The sequence below is a fragment of the Suricata suricatta genome, chromosome 14, assembly GCF_006229205.1.
Source record: "Suricata suricatta isolate VVHF042 chromosome 14, meerkat_22Aug2017_6uvM2_HiC, whole genome shotgun sequence".
Classification (NCBI taxonomy): Eukaryota; Metazoa; Chordata; class Mammalia; order Carnivora; family Herpestidae; genus Suricata; species Suricata suricatta.
In genome coordinates this window covers 25,710,707-25,733,236 of record NC_043713.1, presented here as the reverse complement: position 1 = coordinate 25,733,236, position 22,530 = coordinate 25,710,707, and the positions used below count along the sequence as shown (strand labels likewise).

General features: G+C 48.3%; 1 protein-coding gene and 1 pseudogene across 1 annotated transcript in view; both read left to right on the top strand.

Annotated features, from left to right (window-relative positions):
• Positions 1–17,601, top strand: part of LOC115278019 — a 27,664-nt gene extending 10,063 nt beyond the window's left edge. The window contains exons 2-5 of the mRNA XM_029922454.1: positions 12,659–12,813; positions 13,414–13,677; positions 15,222–15,348; positions 16,876–17,601. Coding sequence (XP_029778314.1) covers positions 12,659–12,813; positions 13,414–13,677; positions 15,222–15,348; positions 16,876–16,986 — 657 coding nt within the window. The 3' untranslated portion in view covers positions 16,987–17,601. The remainder of the gene's footprint in view (positions 1–12,658; positions 12,814–13,413; positions 13,678–15,221; positions 15,349–16,875) is intronic.
• Positions 799–1,893, top strand: LOC115278018 (annotated as a pseudogene).
• Positions 17,602–22,530: the final 4,929 nt, after the last annotated feature.

Sequence of the window (22,530 nt, the reverse complement as noted above, 5' to 3'; positions counted from 1 at the left end):
GGGAGAGAGAGGGATGCAAAACTTGAGAGACTATTGAATGCTGAGAATGAACTGAGGGTTGAGGGGGAAGGGGGAGGGGGGAAAAGAGGTGGTGGTGATGGTGGAGGACACTTAAGGGGAAGAGCACTGGGTGTTGTATGGAAAACAATTTGACAATAAAATATTATGGAAAAAAAATAAATATACCTGGCAATTATAAGCTAAAAAAAAAAAAAGATTGGCTGGGCGAGAGATGAGATATCAAAGCCCTTGTCCCCGAAACACCCAGTCTTCCTCCTGCTTCAACTGCTGAGCGTCCTCACCACCTTCTGTGCCCACCTCCATCCATACCTGCTCTCTGGAAGAGCCCCCGCCAAGGCCGGCAGCTGGGGCACAGAGGAGAGGTGCGTGGGGAGGAAGGAGGGGGCATTCTTCTCTCCCACACATGGCGGCCATTGCATCCATTCCACAAATCCATGACCACCTGAGGCTCAGGTCATGGGTTTTGTCTCCGTGATGTGTGTTTGATTATTGACACTATCTGTCTCCTCCACTAGACTGGAAAGTTCCTTGGTGGTTGCTACCGTTTTCCCCTCACACAAATGAATGAAACTTTGTGTCTCCTGGTCAAAGGCTTTTTGGCATCCTCAGAAAAGTCCAGGAAGGTGAAGGGACCTTTTGTGGAGGCTTTGTCTCTGCTTGTATATGCTGGACACTCCCTGCCAGAGAATGGGGTGATTCAGGGCCAGTTCTCCTCAGGTGGTATAGACAGGCCCTGGTGAGTGCCCAGTTGATCAGAAAGACACACCTGAGGGGAAGATGGCCGCAGGAAGTGTTGCTTCCTGCCTCAGGGGCTCCTGCGCCTTCTGAGCGTCTTTGTGGCCAGAGCTGTGGTGGGCGAGGTGGGAGGCGGGTTCACAGCAATGTGGCTGCTGTGGGGTCGGGGTGATGAGGCCATGCCAGCAGGGAGGAAGCCCAGTGGTTGTGCAGAGAAAGCTCTCTTGGAACAGTTTGGAGTCCCCTTAACTGGAACACAGACTAGGCATTACACTAATCATGCCTTGTCTTATGATCAGTCAAAGCAGGTGCCCAGATGGGTTTTTGAACATGTATCCAAAAGCAAGATAATGGGTGATGCAGACAGAAAACATTGCAAATTCAAGCCTGATCCCAACATCCCTGCAACCTTCAGTGCCTTCAGTGAAGACTATGTTGGGAGTGGGTGGTCACGAGGACACATGGCTCCAGCAGGAAATAACAAATTTTCATCTCAAGCCATGGCTGAAACATTTTACCTTTCTAATATTGTGCTTCAGAATTTTGATAATAATGCTGAATACTGGAACAGAATGGAAATGTACTGTTGAGAACTGACGGAGAGGTTTGAAGATATTTGAATAGTGTCTGGACTGTTGACTTTACCTCAGACTGGAAGCCATGGGAAGAAAACCATTAGATCTGCGAGGATAATGTGGCAGTCCCTCACACCTTTATAAGGTGATCCTGGCTCACAGAAGCCTCGTGTCCACCGAACCGCTGGCCCTAGGGGCCTTCGTAGTGCCCAATGAAGCCCTTGGCTTCCAGCGCCAGTTAAGTGAGTTCCAGGTGAGCCTTCAAGATCTGGAGAAGTTGTCAGGCCTGGTGTTTTCTCCCCATGTGGAGAGAGCCAGTGGCATCAGCAACATCTGCTCCGTGGACACCTGCAGGCTTCTGGATTTCCAGGAGTTCACTCTGTACCTGAGCACACGAAAGATCGAGGGAGCCCAGTCAGTGCCCAGACTGGAGAAGGTCCTGGAAAATCTGAAGAACGTAGGCGTTGAACCAGATGATTACTTCATGAGCCGCTATAAGAAGAAACTAGAAGAACTCAAAGCCAAGGAGCAGTCCTGGACCCTGGAGAGGAAGTCATCTTAGCTTGTGTCTCCGAAGATGTGTCAGAGCATCTGTATTAAAGCAGGTGTGTCCTCTTCGGGCCTGTGTATTTTAGTGGCTTTGCTTTAAAGAAATTATGGAATCCTAAATTTAAGACTAAATTTCTCTCCAAAAGATAAAAGATCCAAAAGATGGAAAAAAAAAAAAAAAGGACACACCGGAATGGGCAGAAGCCCCCTACTGGCTTCCGTTTCTATTCCACTAGTCTCACTAAATACCACTCCCTATCCCTGTTTTCCTCTCCATGGGATGGGCAGGGGGAAGGCAGCTAGAGGTGAGGACAGGGGTGAAGGGTGGAGGTTCCTACCAAAATAAGGATTCAGTCAGTGTGCTCTGGCTGAAGTCAGCAGGATAATCTTTGAAAAGAAGGTTCCAGCTCCTGGAATTATGAAGGGACTTCAGCCCCTGCCCTGCTTTGAGTGAAGGACCATCATTCCATTTTATGATGAGCCAGCTGAGGTAAGGAGGCCAAACCAGCCTGATGTCAGGGAACTGAGGGAAATGGGTACTTCAAGGACCATTTCTGGGCTCGCAGCAACACCACTGGCCAGAGTCAGAATGAGTCAGAATGAGTCCTACGTATTCATTAAATTGCCTGCATTTGTGTTCCAATGGGGTTGGGAGGCATATTCACTATAAAACATGAGTGGTTCCGTTGTGTTATTCTCACTCTTTCTGTAAATACAAAATAAATGCCAAATCACCATGTCAGGACCAGTTGTTTGATGGTGCTCTCTCCCGGTGCTTAATTTTATTTCGTGACATAAAGTAAGGGGAGTTAGGGGTCGGCGAGGAAAGGAGCTGACTTCTGTCAAATACAGTCTCATTGGTTAACACCTGAGGGGCAGATGACTGAAAAGAACTTAATTCAAAAAATCCTTTAGGCGCATAGAGGCTTCTTTCAACCAGTAAGAGTCAGACAGCTATGGAAAGAGAGACATCAATAAATAATCAACTGGCTTAGACTTTTAAATGGGAATCCCAGCATCACCACCCAAAGGTAAATTGCATTCTTGCTACTAGCCTCCAAGCAGGGCTTCATGCTTGCGTGGACTGGGAAACTTTGTTGCAAATGCAGCCTGGCCCTTCTTTCCAATAAGATGTATATACCCACGCATCTATACCAGTGTGTGTGTGTGTGTGTGTGTGTGTGTGTGTGTGTGTGTGTGTGTGTGTATTACATATGTATTTCCCACATGTCTCATTCTGTATCTCCTACACACCCTATTGCATATATAAACACATATAGATATGAAAAAAAGAAAGGTGTGAGTCTTCAGAAATCCCAAATAACATCTTTGTTTTTCAGTTTCACTGTGGTTTTGGTGTAAAGCACAAGACCCCTGTTGGAAGTGGGGGGGGGTGGCTCTTGAGCCGGGAGGACAGGTGCTCAGGTCCTGTCCCCTGAACACAGAGAAGTGCCTTCCTGGGCTCTGAGGAGTTTCAGTCCTCTCCCAGGAGTGATGCCATAGTTCAGATCTGATGGAGATGTTTTTTTTTGTTTTTTTTTTTTAATGGTACCCAGAATAACCCAGTCTGGTGGATTTACTTTCTCAGCGCGGGGTGTGGATTCCCCTGAACGAGGCAGGAGCAGACCCCTTGCAAAGTGGGTTTAAACCCCATGCTGTTAGACCTTTGTGCGTATCAAGAGTCAGGGCCACCCCGGGGCCTCCATCACCTGCCCATGTGTTTTATGAGCCCACCTTGGAACCAAGAGCCAGCATGCGGCGTTCTGGAGCTGGCCTCTCTACCGGCAAACAGTGTTTCCTATTGTCTGTCATTTCCTCCCAGACTGTCTACACTCTCGTCCCTTTTGAAAACAAACTGGCTTGTGGTCTTCCTTGGTGCACAGGGCAGAGGAGCCCGTGAGAGAGCGCTGGTTCTCTGCCTGCAGAGAGCTCAGTACTTAATTTATGCACTGGCATTGGGGAAATGGGTAGCCTCACATCCCCTTTGCTCCGCTCTCTGGTGGGAGTGGGAAGATGCACCCCCCCTGTGAGTGAGGGTCCCCACCCCAGAGCAGAAGGGAGAGGTCATTTGGGGGTGATGTGAGGTTTTTCTGGGGCCATCATGACTGGTGCTGAGAGAGAGCCTAGCGTTCTCAGCCCCTGTCAGTAATGGCGGACCAAGTGCAGCCCAGGGGTTTGCCTGCCTGGCTCACTGGCTAAGTTGCAACTGGGATGTGCATGCAGTAAGTGTAAAATACTATATGCTGGATTTCCAAGTCCAGTGCCAACAGCAACAACAAAAGAATGTAACCTATCTCATTAAAATTTTTAATGTTGATCACATGTTGAAATAACAGGAAGTTGGACATGTCGAGTTAAAGAAAATATAATATTACAATAAATTTCACCCGTTTTGTTTTACTCTTTAAAACAGGGCTACTAGAAAATTTAAAATGACAGGTGTGGCTTGCATTACATTTCTATCGGACAGTGTTTATTATTCACAGGACGAGAACTTCACATTTCTACATTCAAAGCTAAATGTCACTGTTTCCGTATCGTGATTCCCAAATACTCTTATAATGAAGGATTCCATAGATGCACAAGGCACAGATAAGGTAAAGTGAAACGGAGGGGACAGTGAGCACTGGTGTGCCCAGCATCCAGGTTAAGCAGTGGAAATGCCTCCACGTTCCTCTCTCTGACTCCATCTCCCTCTATCCCTGATCACAGCCACTTGTCTGATGAAGCCATTGCCCCATGGCACATGCACTGACTTGATTAAATCAGAATTTCTATTTTGAGAAGTTATAAAAAATTCAGAAGGTACCCATCGTCATCTAACAAAGCCACGTACCACCACCATGCATCACTTGCTGATATGTAGTTCTGTATGTTTCTCATTCAGTAAAATAAGAAAGGCATCACGGATGAAGCTGGAGCTAACTTTCTACTGTATTCCACCTCATTCCACTCCTGGGTGCCCTGGTGGTATTTCTTTTTTATTTTATTTTTTTCATATTAGAGGGAGAGAAAGAAAGAATGCATGCAGGGGAGGAGCAGAGAGAGAGGGAGAGAATTCCAAGCAGCCTCCACACTGTCAGCACAGAGCCCGATATGGGGCTCAATCTCACGAACCATGAGATCATGACCTGATCCAAAAGCAAGAGTTGGAAGAGCTGGACGCTTAACCTACTGAGCACCCAGGCACCTCATCTGCGGTATACTCTGCTTGAAAGACAACAGCAAGGTCAGACACTCAACTGGCACCTAAATGGGTACAAGAAGACTCGCAGTGCATACACATCCAGGGCAGAAATGAGCAGAATTTGTGCGTTTTTTGGTGAGAGCACCTGAGACCTACTCTCTCAGCAAATGTCCAGTATACGATGCGATTGACTGTAGTCACCACACTGTACGTTAGATCTCTAGAACTCATTCATCCTGCATAACATCAACTTTGCACCCATTTGACCAACATCTCCCATGTCCCCACCTCCCCAATCCCTGTAACCACCCATCAACTCTCTCTCCATATTTGACTTTTTTACCTTCCACATGTGAGATCGTACAGTATTTTTCTTCCCAGGTATGGCTTATGTCACTCAGCATAATGTCTTCTAGGACACCCATCTTGCTACAGATGTCAGGGTCTCTTTCTTTAAAGGCTGAATGCTATTCCATTGTATCTCCCTTCATTTCTCTATCTGTTCATCTATTGACAGACTCTTGAGTTGCTTCCATTTCTTGGCCACATGGGATAATGCTGCAATTAACATGGAAGTGCAGATATTTCTGCATTGAGATACAAGAGAAATCAGCAGCTTTTAAAAGTGCTGGGATCTAACATGACCTGGTTACTTCATAGAGTCTTTGAGTCTTACCTGTGGAAAGGCCATTAGAAACCAGTTACAGTGGACGTCAGACAGGCTAAAGGGCTGATCCAAGTTTAGGTGATGTCAGAGCCTGACTGGCACCTGGATCTCCCATGAACGTTGACCTCAAGAGAGGCCCAGCTGTCACTATGTGAATCATCTGAACCATAACCCTCTCCACATGAGAATATCCAGGATAGGTGAATGGGATTGTGTGTTGTATTTTCTAGAAGCTGAAGATAAAGCAGAAAACCCTTTCAGGTTGTGAGAAATAGTTCTTAAATATCTGAGGCTACTTCCTCTGGCAGAAAGCCCTACTACTTGGCATCACACAGCTTTCTTGGCTGACAATGGGTTTTTATGGTCATTTCTTTGAAGACAGGAGTGCTCACTGTCCGAGTTGTAGCTGGAGGTGAAGGAGATGAGGTGCCCAGATGAAATCTGAGCCAAGCTTTGTTTTGTATTTTTTATTTTCCTCTTTTAACTAGGTGTCTGATAACATCATTTCCTTGTGATTTGTTTCTAACCCAAATGGGAGTCACACCAAAAAAAAAATCTATGAGAAATTTGCTGAGTTCCAGTTAATAGCGATTGTTTTTGTTTTTGTTTTTTACTATGATGACACTCACCAGAGGTCCGAGTCAGCCATGACAGGATGCCCTCCACAGGAACACTCGAGCAAGGAAACTGTCACACTCTTCCCCATGAGTAGAAAATTGAAAGACCTGATCCGTGCGTGGCTTTGAACTACCTGAGGACTCAGGACAGGAGGCTTACTCTGGCTAACAATAACAAGGACAGTGATGGACGCCCTGTCCCTCCAAAGTTCTATGGTCCATACGCAGGCTACGACCAAATGCTTAATGTGTACAAGTTGTTTCTTCAACACGGCCATAAGCATCTCGAGACAAGGATTGGGTCTCTTGGTAGAGCTCACCGTCTCTTCCTCAACATTCTGCACATAGGATGTGCTGAACAAATTTTTGTGAAATAAATCCTAACAGGCGTACAATTAAGACCTACTACACTGGCTCTGAAAAAAGCTATCCCAAGGCCGAGGAGGCAGGCTGCAATATGTGTCTTCCTTGTTCTGGATGGAAGATTGAGCTGGAAGACCAAAAAGACCCAAGGAAGTGTCCACGGGTGTTTTCTCAGGGGTGACAAGCAGGGTGGACAGGGGAAGATGAAGGAGAGAGAGCGAGTGCAAGGCACGTGTGTTCTGCAGAAACCTCTAAACAATCAAAGCCACAAATGCCTCTTCTTATAAACACACAGTGTGAGGCAGGTGTTTACCCAGCTCAATCCACAGAGAAAAATCCAGGAAAAGCCAGAGAGATTCACGTTCCGCAAACAAGGGATTTCCTGGGGGAAGGAGTGGCAGGTAATGGGTTCTGCAAATTTCTCCTCCTGATAACTACATCACAGACCAAGTCCGAAGAGACTTTTTCTTCCTATTGAAACCTTATTTAAATACTGCTACCTATTTCAAGCAGAATCGCCTGAATTGTATTGGCTGGCTTAGGCTATTCGCTCAGACCTTTGTGAAGCAAGCGGCGGAAGAAACAGGCGGCCGAGTCTCTGTGGGAGCCAGGGACGCATCTCCCAGGGAACTGTCTTCCCAAAATGCTTCAGGAGCCTGCCGTTCCTGGTTCTGATGAGTGGCCTTCAACCAAGTTAAGTCTGTGGAGAAAGCAAAAGCCATGCCGCTTTAAAAACAGCAAAAGCCTTGAGCATCTGTGCAGTGTGGGTGCTTTCTAGAGCTTTCCTCATTGGATTATTTCCAAAACAACCATCTCAACCACCCGATTGTCTTTGCAGTGAAGTCGCTATGTGAGGTCCTTCTTCATTCTCACGTTTCCTCCTTCGAATCTTTTCAGGCAGAACCAAGGGCTCGGGACTGCGCCACAATTTCCTGTGTGACTCAGATAAATCAGTTCCCCTTTCCAGAAAGGTTTCCCTTGGTTTCCCCATCTCTCAAGAAAGAAGAGTTAAATGATGTGATTCCTGACACCGTGGCCAGCTCCAAACAGCTGAAAATGCTCTTTCTCCATGAGAGAACATGGCTTTTCATTCTTCCTCCCTGTTTTCTTGTTTGTTTTTTTTTTTTCTTCAGGAAGCAGGTCAAAATTTACTGCAGGGCCTTAAAACCAAGCCTGTTTTCCTCAACCAACACAGTTAGGCATTGCTGAGCCAAATATGACTGCATGAAACCAGCAACCTCTCCCCAGTTCATGCCTCAAGGCAGCCGACCGGAGCTGGAGCCTTCTTTTTAGGTTTTTTTTTTTTATTTGTTTATGTATTTTTGAGAGAGAGTGAGAGAGCAAGAGGAAGAGTGTGAATGGGGGAGGGGCAGAAAGAGAAGGAGACACAGAATCCAAAGCAGGCTCCAGGCTCTGAGCTATCAGCTTGGAGCCCAATTCGAGACTCAAACCCACGAACCATGAGATCATGACCTGAGCTGCAGTCGGATGCTCAACTGACTGAGCTACCCAGCCTGTGGGAATGCAAGAGAGCAGCATCAGGCTTGGCCTCTGGCCTCATGAGTTTATAGCCTGGGACGGTGGTGCTGGGGCAGAACAGGACAGGGTTACACAATGTGGTAAGAAGATGAGAGTCCAGGGAGGCGACTTTAAAAACATTTTATGACAAGCAGAAGGTGTTTACCTTCCACCAACTTTCTCTGGCAGATAGCTGGTGGGCATGGCCACCTCCTGAAGAGAACCTCCGGAAGAGATAAGGACTCAACCTTCCTGTGGAGACTGGTTCACTCTCCTTCCTCTCTCCATGGGGGCCTTTTCACTCTCATTTCAGGCCTGGAAGAGTCAGAAGTTAGAGTGGTAAAGGCCTGGAGGAAATAGCAGTGGTCTTGATATTTCTGGTGTTTTCCATGTATTCTGTGGCCATGTGTGGTGTGTGTGGTTAGGGAGGGAGGGCTGGAGGCAGTGAGAGGCAGCTCCTGGGGCCAGCACAGAGTTTGGGCCATGGTGTCACCCGTGGGTAGCTGGGGAAAGCCATCCCTGGGCAGGGCTGGGTCAGTGGGGAGGGTGACCAGGAAATGGCCCCAGGGCACAGCCCCATTAATTCACTGGCCGGGCTTGGTCTCAGCCAGTCCTTTGCTCAAGCTTGGTAAATCCTCCAGTTCTGTAGTCATTTTTATTAGCAATCACCTTTTTTTTTCCCTTTGAAAATGTGGTTCAATGAAAATGAAATTTCAGATGTGTGTGTCTCAGCATTGATTTTTCTATTTGTAATAACACACCCTGGCATATCTCCTTTGATATCAAGAGGATAAAATGTCCCTAACACCGTGCTCTCCATTCTGGGGTAATGGATAAAGCCTGTTTATGAGATGTCATTTATTCCACAATAGACAGTAAATAAAAGCCATTTCAAGCTTGGGTTAAATCAAAGCTTGTTCAGGATTTCAGCAGATTTGCAAATCACCTCGGGGACCTTCAAGCGCTACACTTGTTTTCCTCCTTGGCTATTGACTCTCTCTGCTCCCTGCCCAGCCTCCCCATCTCCCCAGCCGCCCCCCACCCTCTACCCCCTCCTCCAGCCCCGGACTGGTTTGGAAAGACAACTGGTCTGGCTAAGGACCTAGACTGACATGAAAAGTTCCTTCCCTCCGCTCGGGGAATAAAAGCTTCGAAAGGCAGCAAGAAATTGAGGTTACACCAACAAAAGCCAGAAACGCAAAGGGAAGGGAGAAAAAAAGTTCGCAGGAAAATAAGATGCAAACCTGAAATGGGGAAAGGATATGAAAGGCGGCGGCAGCTCCTTGTCACGTGCACATTGAATTTCTTTCATCCCCCAGGAAGGCTGTGTGCTGGGGGGAGGGGCGGTAAAGAAGTGGGGGGACCACCTCGGGCATCCCTGCCCTAACCCAGGCCTTTGCCCTGTAACCCACCCTCTCGGACTTCAACCCCAGCACAGCCCCTATGTATCTCTGTCTTTGGCAGCCTTCGAGATCCAGCTGAGGTCCCAATGCTTCCAGGAAGCCTTCCTGCCTGTTCCTCCTCCTCCTGATGCCTCACATCATATTATTCTGGGTTTCTAATAAATCTCATCTTACACCTGCTTGTTTAGGAATATGAATGCTGTACTGGGTCACGACTGCACTGTATATTCCTTTGAGGTTTCTGATAGGTTTTTAGAGCTGGAAGAGATGGTCCTGGGCCTCTTGTCCACTGCAGAAATCCCTCTATGGCATCTCCGAGGATAGTCATCCCCGGGCAGAGACCTCGAAGCCTCAGCCTTTTGAAAGAGACTCTGGGGACACTTTCTTCTAGAAAGACAAAGTCTTTACCTTATAACCCGCCCCTTCCTTTGATGCTATCCCTGCTTTCAGAGGACAGTCTTGCTTCCCCAGGGCAGCATTTCCACAAGGGAACAGGGGCGTGTCTACCATGGTCTAGACAGAGGCCTCAGTTGGGTTAAGTTTACCGCTGACCGTATCCTTACCCATCATTTGCTGGCTAGTTTAGATTAAACAACCATGCCAAAATGCTGTGTTCAAATATTTCTGTCTTAAGATATTTGGTTCATTATTGCCATTAAATATTTATTGAGCAAAAAAGAGCTTTGTTGAAATACTTTTCTAGGTCTGTGATAGGTTGTATTGTTGTTGAAAATCATTGATGCCCCTCCCTGGCTTCTTTGGGAGGATTCTGTAACTCTGCCCCGTGGACCATTTGACCTGCTCTAGCCAATGAAATGTGAGTTAGAAGTAGCAAGATGGGCAGCATTTAACCTGAGTGAACAAGGGGTCTTTGTCATGAGAAAGACATTCAGATCATCGTAATTAGACTAAACTGATAAAGCAGGTTCCTCTAGGAAATTTCAAGACGTTGTGGGCATGTTCTGTGCCCACAGGAGGCTGATAATCTAATTGAGGAGATAATTATTGTCTCTGTCCTGTGCTAAATTAAGTGGTAAAACTAGCAAAAGCTTAGGGGCTCCAAGGAGGGGGAGAGGAATATGAGTAGGGGGGTTCTGAGAGCGATAGGGAAGAATGGGGTTTTATTCCCATCTGGTGAGGGGGCCTGAGACGTAACTCATGCGGACAAGTCTCAGAAACTTCATCCACCTGTTGAAGGACAGGACTTCCATGAACTTAGTCCTCACATGGAGGAATCATGAACGTGGGGTGTGCCCTTCCTCAGAGTGATAGATGAGAACACGTTCCATCCACCTATTACCATGCTCAGACCTAGATGACTTGCACACAAGTGACTGCTAATGGTGACATTGATGACCTCGATTGCGACTATTTGAGCAGAGATGTGCTCTTTTTAGTATCAAATCAAACTGGGGGAGCATTGTCATGGCTAGATATAAAATCAGTGAGCATGCGGGGGCTGGCCCCCTGGAGATAGCCAGAAAGGTCCTCAGGGATTCATACCTCTACTGCCTTTTCCTTTCCTTCACCTCCCTAGACTAGTACTGTTGACCTGGCATTCTCGATCCCATTCAACCCTCTGCTATCCCCAGTTTACAGATAGAGGCATTGAGTCTTAGAAAGGTTAAATATCTCACTCAAGGTCAGCCAATCAGGAAGAGGGCTGGCCAGGGCTGGAACAGTGCCTTGTGTGAACCCAATGCTTTGCCTTCACCAACTTCTGCTGGGGAGGAGCGCAGAAGGCTTTGTACAATTGTCCTCCGCCCCCTGGTCCCATGCAGACAGCCAGGGAGGGGGTCTGCCAGAGAGCCAGCACAGGCTCTTGCAGCTTGGCCATGAGGCTAACTCTCAAAGGAGCTGCATTGGAGCAGTAGTTATGGATTTCTGTAGGAATTATAAAGGAAAAAAGGAGCAAGGGAGAGGAAGCCCCCAGAAGCCCCCATCCCTTGAATTCTAGTTCTGTGCTGCTGATTTCTCACAAGCGATGCCTCTGTGTGCACTGTTAGAGAGTGTCAGTGGTTTCATTAGAACCCAGGTTTTGATTTATAATGCTCCCTGCAAAAATGTGCTCCTGGCTGAAAGCTGGCATCCAGGTCTTGCGCCCATGGAAGACTTATCCAAGGCACTGGCCAGGAGGGAGGACCCTCTCTCGAGTCGGTCTTCCAGGCTGAAAAACAAAAGAAGTGGGGTAGGAGACTTGTTTAGAATCTGAGAGATGCAGCTTAGCTTTCAGAAGGAGTGCTCCAAGGGTCAGGGTCTTCATCAGAGACACGCATAGATTTTTTTTATGAAATTCTGTGGAAACCGTTCACAGCCATGGTGCACCGGAACAGCTCTGACCTTGCAAACGGCATCATGAATAGCAATTAATAATAACAATGGAGACAATGCGTGTGATGCTGATATTCCCTTGTTGGATGATGCTCTAATCTCCTCACAGGCCTTCCACATACAGGGTCTCCCTGAATCGGCAGCTGTGGGGTAGTCAGGAAGGGATTCTTATCCCCATTGTGCAGGCGACAAAACCAAGACCCCAAAGCCCAAATGCCTCTCTGAGAGGGGCCAAACCCAGTTCAGCGCCCCGCCTTCCCACACCAGCATGCAATCGGAACCAGGATGCCGAGAAATAAAAAACGTAAAGTCAGTCTACGTGCCAGCTATTCATTTTGATTTTTCTTTTTAGAAGAATATGCATCATTGGAAACAGGTCCCATTTTAAGCCACATGAGGCTTGAGAAAAATAAATGTGAAAATAAAAACGCTATTTAATACAGGCATCATTATTACTATTATTATTGCAAAGAGCCTATTTGGAACTGCCAAAGACCCTAAAAACTGATTAATATTTTTAAAGCATCAGAAAGTAGGTTTTTTTTCAAATATACATTCCTCTCTCCCAAATGGCTGAATAATCATAATCATAGTCATTATTGTCATTATCATCATCCCTTCATTAATTTCTTGCTTTGAATATAATTTCCCGTGAATTAGTGCTTTGCTGCTCGAATATCCCCATTTAACAGATGGAGAGATGGAGGTGCAAGAAGAGCATTTGGCGAAGGGAAAGGTCTGAGACTCACACCCATCAGCTCGCTCACCACCACACCACTCTGTCCCCCAAGGCAAGTGCTTTGCTGTGCCGATGCTTCAAAGCCCCAAATTGCAGGGGTTCGGAAAGGTGAGGATGGTTCACTGTCAGGGATAAAGTGAATGCAGCAAAGCCAGTCGCTGTCAGGACAGATGTTGCAGTGACAGTCCCTCCCGTCCCGCCAACACACTGTGCATGGGGTCCCGGTCCCTCCTGCTGGAACCCAGTCCCATAAAGGCTCTGCCCGAGGCGCTGGGAGCCCAGGCGGGCAGAGGTCTATCCCTCCCACCGAGCAAGACTGGGGCTGTCAGTGTGCTGTTATTTATGAGTCCCCCTTTCCCCAATGAGTGGCCTCCAAGGGGCCCAGCCTGGGTCTGCTGTCTGGCCACAGTTGTCACACGTCATTAGATGTTTGGTTGCTGCTGACCTCTCTGCCATCTGGCTGAGTGGCCTCAGGGTGAGGGGAGGCAGCTCCCTACGCAGCCCCTCAGTCTTTGTGGTGTTGGGAAAATGGAAGGGTTGAGCTGAGCCACCGAGGGGAAGGCAGAGAATTGAAAACAATCTCTCAGAAGAGAGGGGGCCTCGCTTAGACCTTCCCAAATTGTCACTGTCACCATTTGCAGCCAGGTAATTCTTTGTTGTGGGGGCCGTCCTGGATATGTAGGATTTACCCTGGCCTCTGCCTTCTAGATGCCTCCTTCTTGCCTTGTGTCAACCAAAAATGACCCCACACGTGACTGAATTGTCTGTCGGGGGGAGAGGCAAAATCGCCCTGTTCGTGAGGTACGCTGGGCAGCGGGTAATGGAAGCCATGAGCACGGCAGCCTCCAAGTCCCCAAATGACAGCCATTTATGGGGCAGCGGAGATAGATGGCTGGTGTTTTATGAACAACGCTTTGCTCAGTCCCCAAGACCATCCGTCGCATCGTTGGAATTCCTGACCCCACTTTTCGGGTAAGGAGACTGCAGTTCAGAGAGGGGACATGATTTACTTGGGGCCACTCAGCTGGGAAGTGACAGAGCTGGGTTTGAGATCAGTTTGATGTCTGGTCCAGGGTCTCACTGGGGCATCGTGGCCTGTTTGCTGTGTATGCGCTCTGGAAACCCAGCAATGTTGGCCTCTGAAGATTTTAGAATTGTACACTTGGCCTGGGGAAGGGGTGTTTATAGGTCATCCCACTGTTTCCACTGGTCCACACAGACCCCCTTCTCCCCATAGCCCACAGTCCCCAGGGCTCCCCCAGCCCCTGGAGGGACCCCTTCTACTCACAACATCATCAGATCCAGGATCCAGGGCGGTGGGAAGGGTGCAGTGCCACCCCCAACCCCAGGGAGACTGACACCGTTTAAGGATCCCTAAGGAGTAAGTCTTAGAGCACTTGCCAGTCTGAATGCCACAGTTCAGTCGCTTCACCAGGTTGGTGCAGAACTCCCAGGCAAGGTACCCTTGAGCCACAGAGATCACAGTAGATAAGCTAAGGGGAGTCAGTCGCATTGAAAAGAGAAATATTATTTACATTTAAAAAAGATAGAAATTTGCTATTGCCATTTTGATGGTGATATGAGGAGTCTTAAATATGAGTCACCCCGAGAGCTCGAAGTAAGTGGCGAAATGCCTGCACATCTTTTGCATTTGTTAGGTAAAGCAAACCTGCCCCCAGAGTGCCCGTCCCCACAAGTGTTGAGTTCATTCTGGAGAAAGCATGAGGTTATATATAAGCCAGTAAAACTGTCCATGCCCCTGAACTCTTCTTGACCCCTTCCCTGAATTGCATATCCCGTTTGCTGTCTAGTGAGCAGGGAGTCCCCTGTCGGTCCTGCTCCAGGTGCAACTTGTGACGAAGAACCAGGTTTGTGTGCTCGCCCAGAGTCTCGACCTTCTTGCCTGTGACATAGACAGCTAATCTGAATTTCAGAATGCCCCAATGACTCTTGCTTCTCTGATTTTGATGAATAAACCACCCTGTTTGTCGAAAAACTAATTTGTAGGCATTTCTAATTTCTACTTACCCTCCCTACGGTACATATAGACTTCATCTACTGACCCCCTGTAGTGCAGAGCCACACGGGCCATAACCGTCGTATGATGGACAGGTAGGGCCAAAAAGGGACAGACATTTGCATCAGAGGGATGCAAAGAAAAATTAGAATCGGCAGCCTCTGCCACTTTCTTTAAGCCAAAAGACTCCAGAAAAGCTTTTATAAAAAATTCAGGCTTAAGGCAAGAATTATTCACAATTAGGTTCAGAAGTAAGTCTGCATGCACTTTCCAAACAAAGCCACGTAGAAAGGACTAAGGAGGTATTCTGGGGATTGTTTGGGAATCGGGGCAGGCTGCAGGGGTGGGGCTGGGCTGGGGGTGCTCACACAGGGAGAGGGGGTGAAGGTGCATGGGGGGTGTCCAAAGGTAGGAAAAGGCAGGTTTCGGGTGGTATTTGGCTTTTAGAATCGAGGCCTGAACAGCAGGTGAAGCAACGTGAAGCTTACCTGTTTTACAGGCAGGAAAGGCAAAAGGCAAAGCTTCTGAACACCAAAAAGTTCTCTCTGAGCCTCCTCGTCCTATGCCTCTGGTGCCCCAAGACCTTAAGATGCTGCAACCACCAGAGGGGCTCCCTAGGTCATCAGGTAAACATGTGATGTCATCAGGCAGAGTTGTGTGATTAGCAGATTGTGATACTTTAAAATCACGGAGACAAATAGCACCATTTTCTTGTGCTATGTTGTATATAGCTTGGCACATCACCACGGCCTCAGTCATGTGGCCTGCAGTACTGTGAAATGGGATGAGTCATATGAGTGTGTGTGGCTGCAGAAGAAAGCGGGGGTGGGGGCGAACTGAGGTCCAGAGAGGTCACGTCACCTGTGCAAAACCACAAGGAGAGACTCCCGTGGGTCTCTCAGACCCTGTTGTCCGTTACCAGAACGCTGGGCATAGGGGGATGGCCCCAGACTTTGCTGTGACACAATCCAGGAAGTTTCAGGCCCCAGCAACTGCTGCACCTGCAGCCTTCGGCCCAGCTCTCCACAAAACAAGACTTTGTGGGCATCCCCTGACCCCGGTTCCGGGGTGAGGCCGAGTAAGGGAACAAGGGGTGTTCAGTCAGTGCCGGAGCCTCACCAGCAGGAACAGTCCACATAAACGGGAGCCAGGATGCCGATTTCCATTTTCATTGGAGTGGTTGGTGCTTAGTAATCCAGAAGCTTTATTTAAAGGCTGACCTCCGACCGGGCCTGTCACTCCAGTGGCAGGCGCCTGATAGCCACTGGAAATCAATAGCCAGCATGAAGGTCACTTCCTAGAAAAACTGGGGCTATCAACGTGTCAGTTCCAATGAAAGATTATAACCAACTGGCAGAGAAGCTTAACCGTAGCTGAGAGCCCATCTGAGCCAGGCGCGTGGCGGGCCATGCGTGTGCACGTATGAGTGTCTACGTGGGAGTATGCACGCATACATTACTGTGTGCATTTGTGAAACAGCTCATGTGTGTGCATGACAGAATGTGTGTCTCTGTGCTTTCGGGTATCTATATCAGTGGGCATGTGGGTGCATATGAGCATGCATTTGTGTGTGTGTGCATAGGTGTGCAGGTGTGTTTAAGTGTATGCAACAATGTGTTGTCAGGGAGTTGTATGGATGCACTCTTGTGTATGTGTGCATTTTCATATATGGGTGTACATGTGTAAGTGGCATCTGGATACATTAAGCATGTGTGTGCATGTGTGTGCATGCATAATGCATGGACATGTGTGTGAACACCCACATGTTTGCCATATGGGAGTTAAGGTGCATTTGACTACATGCACGTATCACACTATGACCTGTAAGACCCAAAATAATCTGGCCCCTGGTTACCCCTCTGGTCTTATGTCGAATCCCTCCCTGCCCCTCCTCCCCACGCTGGACTCTCACTGGCCTCCTTTCCTCCCTCTAGGGTGCTGACCACCCTCTTCCTCAGGATGCTAGCACATGCTCTTCCCTGAAGAGTGTCCTCACACCACTCTTCCCATACCTGGGGTTCTCAATTTAAATGCCAGCCCCTTGGAGATACACCCTTGGCTAGCCTAGTGTGTCTTCTCCCTGGCACTTATAATAACATTTGAGAATTTCAGTTCCTTGTTGAGTTACTCATTTTCTGTCTTCCTTTTTCCAGCCTCCTCTCCAGCTCCGAGTGGCTGAGCCCGCGCTGAGGTCTCTGTGGTGTCCGGCAAATATCCAACTCACCCTTGGCCGGTCTGCAGAGCAGGGGAATCCCATCTGTTGAGGAATCCCACAATCCATGACAACCTTCTGGCCTCAGTTTTCCCAGCTGTAAAATGGCAAAATTCTATTCCATCAACTCTGCAGGGTCAGATGAAACAAGTAACCTCGTGAGAAGCACAAGCTGCCAGATATATGCATCATGGTTTGTTTGATTAAGGGCTCTTGTTACTCAGAAAGAGATCTACAGGTAGGGAGAGCGGAGATAAGCCAGGACTCCAAACCGTGATTCCGGAACACTTTTCTCCAAGTCATTAATCCATTTTAGATACACTCCCTAATCCAGAAGCCTCCTCGGGCCTTCATGAGCCAGGAACCCCATTTCCTGCCTGGATACCTGTTTTCTGGAAAGTGTTCCAGACTCTTTCATGAATGAGTCCATTTGGGGAAGGTGAAGAGTATATGTAAATGTATTTTCCCTTAAAGAAAAAAAAAACCATATAGAGAATGAATCAATGCTACCAAAGTGGATGGTTTGTTCCACATGGTTGCCATGGGAACCTGGAGCCGGTACCAGGGCGGCTGGAGCTCCGTGATGATTCTGCAGCCCTTGACTCCGATTTGGGAGCTGGATTCTTGTCTCCATCCCAGCACCACTGAGCTGTAAGACCGTGGGCAATCATCACCCCTTGACCTCAGTGTCCTCGTATGTAACATTAAAGAGTCTAGAACATGATAAGGGACCATTTCTCCTTTCTGGCTTTGCCTACATAAAATTCCAAGTCACGGAATTTCTGGATCTCAAGGTTTCGATCTGCTAATTGAGTTGCCTACTGCAAGTGGTTGAAGGGAAGGTGTAGGAAATGGAGGGCCCAGGTTCGATGTCAGTTCCAATCTTCTGGATCCCACAATGGTAACACCTTACTCTTAAGACAGAACTTTACGGCATTCATTAGAATAAGTGCAAATTTTATTCTTTTGTTTATTCATTCAACAAACTTGCAGTTGGCAACTGCAACATCACAGTGCCAGGCACCGTGAAAGGAATGGAGAGTTTGGAGGAGACAAAATTACAGTCTCTGCTTTCAAAAACTCTGGCAGTCTCCTACAGGAGACAGATAGGGAGGGAGCCAGCCTCAGTGCCTGGAAGGACTGACTCCAAGGTGACTACGGATTTAGTGATGGCATCCTCGGGTTTCTCCTTCAGGGACACCCCTGGGCACAGGATGAAGTGGTGACCTGCCCTCCTGCCCCCAATGCCCTCCCAACTGTGTCTGAAATTATTTTTTTTAAAGCTTGTTTATTTTTGAGAAAGAAAGAGAGAGCACAAGAGAGGCGCAGAGAGAGAGAGGGAGACAGAGCATCTGAATTAGGGTCTAGGCTCTGAGCTGTCAGCACAGAGCCTGATGCAGGGCTCAAACCCACAAACCGTGAGATCATGACCTGAGCCAAAGTTGGACGATTAACCGACTGAATCACCCACGTGCCCCTGAACTTCTTCTCAAGGAGCTTACATTTAATAGGAACACAATACCAGTGCTAATAAATGGAATTACAGTATCAATGCTAGAGGAGCCCCCCAAATTTCATTTGAGAGAACATGGGGTACAGAGTAGAAAAAACAGGTGCCCAAAGTCACATAGCACAGAGCTTCTGATCAGTGAATCATCCTAGTTCCCTCTGGTCTACACTGGGTTTTGAGGCTGGGTTCCAAACCAATTCTTCACTCCCAGTTCTACTGGGACTATAACCTGAGGTCATGGGGCCAGACGTCCACCTACAGTCATACAGAGAGGCTGGGGGGGGAGGGGCTGTGCCTTGTTCCAGTCATAACTGCCCACCCCCTACATTCAGGCCTCCATGCGCCCTGGGGACCCACCATGGCCTGCCCCTCACATGATTGCCCCCATCTTATTCCTTTCGTCATCCACCACCCGTGAGCCCAAACCTCCTTGTGTAGATGCCTGTAGACTGGGCAGCCGTTTAGGGAGGACATCCTTCTTCCTAATTCCCAGTGAGATGAGCAAGCGTCCAGCAGCTCTCCAATTGTACTTGTATTGTCAAAGAGCGTGCCAAGGGGAACACCACACATACTTCCTTCCATTTGCTTCACAAATAGAGTTTAGGAAGTTTTGCTCCAATCTGGACTTAGTTACTTAGGAGCTTTGACCTTATTAAGGTTGCTTTAGCTTTCTAAGCCTCAGTTACCTCACTGGGAAAGTAAAGATCATGATTCAACCCCAAAATATCAGGCAAGAATTACGTGGGCCTACAGTCTAGTCTCTGCCAGATGACAGGGGCTGAAAAACACGCGTCAGTTCCTTTGGACTGATGCACAGCGCCCCAAGGGAGACCTCAGAAGTTGCTCGAGAGCGCTGCCTAGTGGTGGCAGGTGGGATTCAGGATCTCAGTGGCTTCTGGTAGAGCAGCAAAGCCCTTCCTTGCCAGAGGTCAAGGGCGGTGGCCTTATCCAAAGCCACTTGCCCGAGGGAGGGGGCCAGGTACAGGATACAGGCAGTGGGAAGAGGCTGATGGTGGTCACGTGTTCTGGCCATGGACAGCGGCTGCTTGGGGGGTCCCCAGGAAAGATCAGCCTTTCCTCACTGTGGCCAGGCTAGACACAGGCTTTGTGGGCCAGATTTCATGGGGAACGAGCGGGACTGTCCACCATCTGTCCCTGCAGTCAGGCTCAGACCGCTGTGCTTTTGCACTGAGAGGCCACCAAGGGCCCCAGGACCCACTGCCAGGCTCCAAACCTGGGGTGGGTGATGGGAGGGGATGGCTGGCCTCCGGGGGGGCGGGGGTCAAACCATCTCCTCCATGGCTAAAGAAGCAGTCCTGACACCACCTCTCATCAACTCTGAGGATCGCTTTTCTCTGTCATGTCTTAAGAGGGTTAGCCTTTGAAAGTAGCGTTGCTGGGGCCCTTGGGTGGCTCAGTCGACTCAGCATCTGACTTCTGCTCAGGTCATAACCTTATGGTTCACGAGTTTGAGCCCCGTGTTCGGTTCTGGGCTGACAGCTCAGAGCCTCGAGCCTGGAGCTGTGTCTCCTCTTTCTGGCCCTCCCTTGCCCTTGTTCATACTCTGTCTCTGTCTCTCTGCCTCGTTTCTCTCTCAAAAATAAATAAACATAAAAACCTGGGCTAAGGATGCACAGCAGAACAAAGAAATTTCCTTCATTAAGCAAGGAACACAGGTCCCCTGCAAAGCAGGTGGGAACTGGTGAAAAGGCGAATATTCAAATATTCAGCTCATGTCAGTGGCCCCGCCTCCAAATCCTGCCGACATTCTGTGTATTTTCTTTAACCGTCCAGACTTCTCATATCCATTTTTGTAGTTGAACCGAGTTTGTTTCTGCCTTTTTTCTCATGCATAAACATTTTCCATGTTATTATAATCTGCTTATACGTTTCCTTCATCTATTCTTTTATTCCCCAACATTTTACTATGAAAAATTTAAAACTTACAACAAAGATGAAAATACTTTATAAGCAACGCCATACGTGTCCACCTTCTAGACTTGGCTGTTACCACCTCTTCTCTCGGTGAGTATTTATCAAGGTCCCAGCATATGTTAGTCCCTTGTTAAGCCCAGGGACTCAGCGGTGGATAAAACAGAAGCTCTGTGTTCGGTAATCAGAGCATCGAGTGGGCGGGGGAGGTAGCGAGCCAGCCCCAGGTACTATTTGTTAAGGCGGGACGATACATCTGGTGCTGGGTCTGTGGGAGGGACTGTCTCAGGCTGACAGGTGTTTAGGACGAGGCCTGGACACCTCTTTTCCGGCCAATAGGTTTTCTCTGCCCTCCGTTACAATGATACCATGGAGAGTATCTTCATGATATCTGGTCTTGCTTCTGCATTGTTTCTTTAAGTGTCAAAGGGAATAAACTGTTAAAAAAAAAATAACAATCCATACTCTTTGCCAGGATGTTTTCCCAAAAGGATTGGGCAGAGTGTTGTGTTCTGTCTCCAAGGTGATTGGAGGAGACGCAAGTCCCCACGTTAGGTCTCCTGTGACCAGGAACTCCTAACGAGTCCAGAATCTGAATTGTTCTGCCTACTTCCTGGGTGACCCTGGGGAAGGGACAGGAGCTCTGGGCTTCAGTTTCCCCATCTGTAAAATGGGGATTAAATAGTACCTCTTATAGGGTTGTCTTGAAATGAGATGAGGTGTTTAGAGCTTAGAATAAAGGCAGGATGCAGCAGTGCCCTCTGTTTTCTCCTGGCCATTTTCTCCCATAGAATGAAAGCTTTATGAGGACAGGGGCGAGTATCCATCAATCCCTCTTCAATGAAGCCGGCTTAGATGACAAACACCTCAAGGACAGGACATACCTGCCTCCCTCACCTGGGAGAGCTGCTTCCTGTGAAAGAGAAATTGAACTTTTGGGGGTACCTGGGAGGCTCAGTCAGTTATGCGTCCAGCTGTTGACTTCAGCTCAGGTCATGACCTCCAGGTTCATGAGTTCAAGTCCCGGCTTGGGCTCTGTGCTGATAGCACAGAGCATGCTTGGGATTTTCTCTCTTTCTCCCTCTCTCTCTGTCCCTCCCCTGCTAGCTCTCTACCTCTCTCTCTCTCAAAATAAATAAGTAAATTTAAAAAAATTAAAAAAAAAAGAAATTGAACTTTTGTTTATTGAAAGCAAAGAGCCTGTGTCCCTTCCCCAGCCGTGTGCAGAGCTGTCTAGGGGGGCATGAGACACACATGTTACCAGACCGTGAGCACAGGAGGTGACAGGGGCAGCAACCTGAGCCCCATGCTTAGCCTCAGTCTCCTTCCCTCCCTACCCCCATCCCACCCATGGCTGGAAGTGACAGTGAGAAGGGTGGGGACACAGCAGGAGGGTTTACTGAACATTTTCACTGAGCCGGAGCCTTACACATATGTTTTCTGGTATAGAATTCCCTCCTAGGGGTGCCTGGCTGGCTCAGTTGGGAGAACGTGCAACTCTTGATCTCAAGGTTGTGAGTTTGAGCCCCACGTTGGGTGTAAACATTACTTAAAATCTAAAAAAAAAAAAAAAAGAATTCTCTCTCCCAGATCCTGTGAGGATGCTAATAACAGATGAGGAAACTGCAGCTCGGGGTTAACAGGATCACAAGCCCTGAGCTGGTCGTGAAGTGTCCCCTGTGCAGACAGCAGAGAAGAAAAGAGAAAGCACTCATCCTTCCCTGTGGGGAGCTACGGCCTCATCAGGACACTGGACACCCAGGGAGATGTGGGGAAGCTGCAGGAGAACTCAGAGGCAGAGGAGAGTCCCCGCAGGCACTTAAGAACCCCACAGGAGAGGAGTGGCAGCCCAACCTGCCTGGAAACCCAAGAAGTGGCAAGCACCAGGGCCAGAGGCACGAGAGGCTGCCCCTGGCGACCTTGGCACTGAGAACCCTAGAGCTGTGGGCAGGAAGACTGCAGCCACACCGCCTCGGCCAAGCCAGATTATCTGGCAAAGAAAGTCCTGGCGTGGTGAGCAGCTGCCAGGTAAGGAGAGGTCTCCTCCTCCTCCAGACAAGTGTCACAAATGCTGCCTTCAAGTCTTGACAGACCTTTCTGGACTGAGCCTCAGATTCAGATATACATCTCTCATTGTGATCCAACACACACACA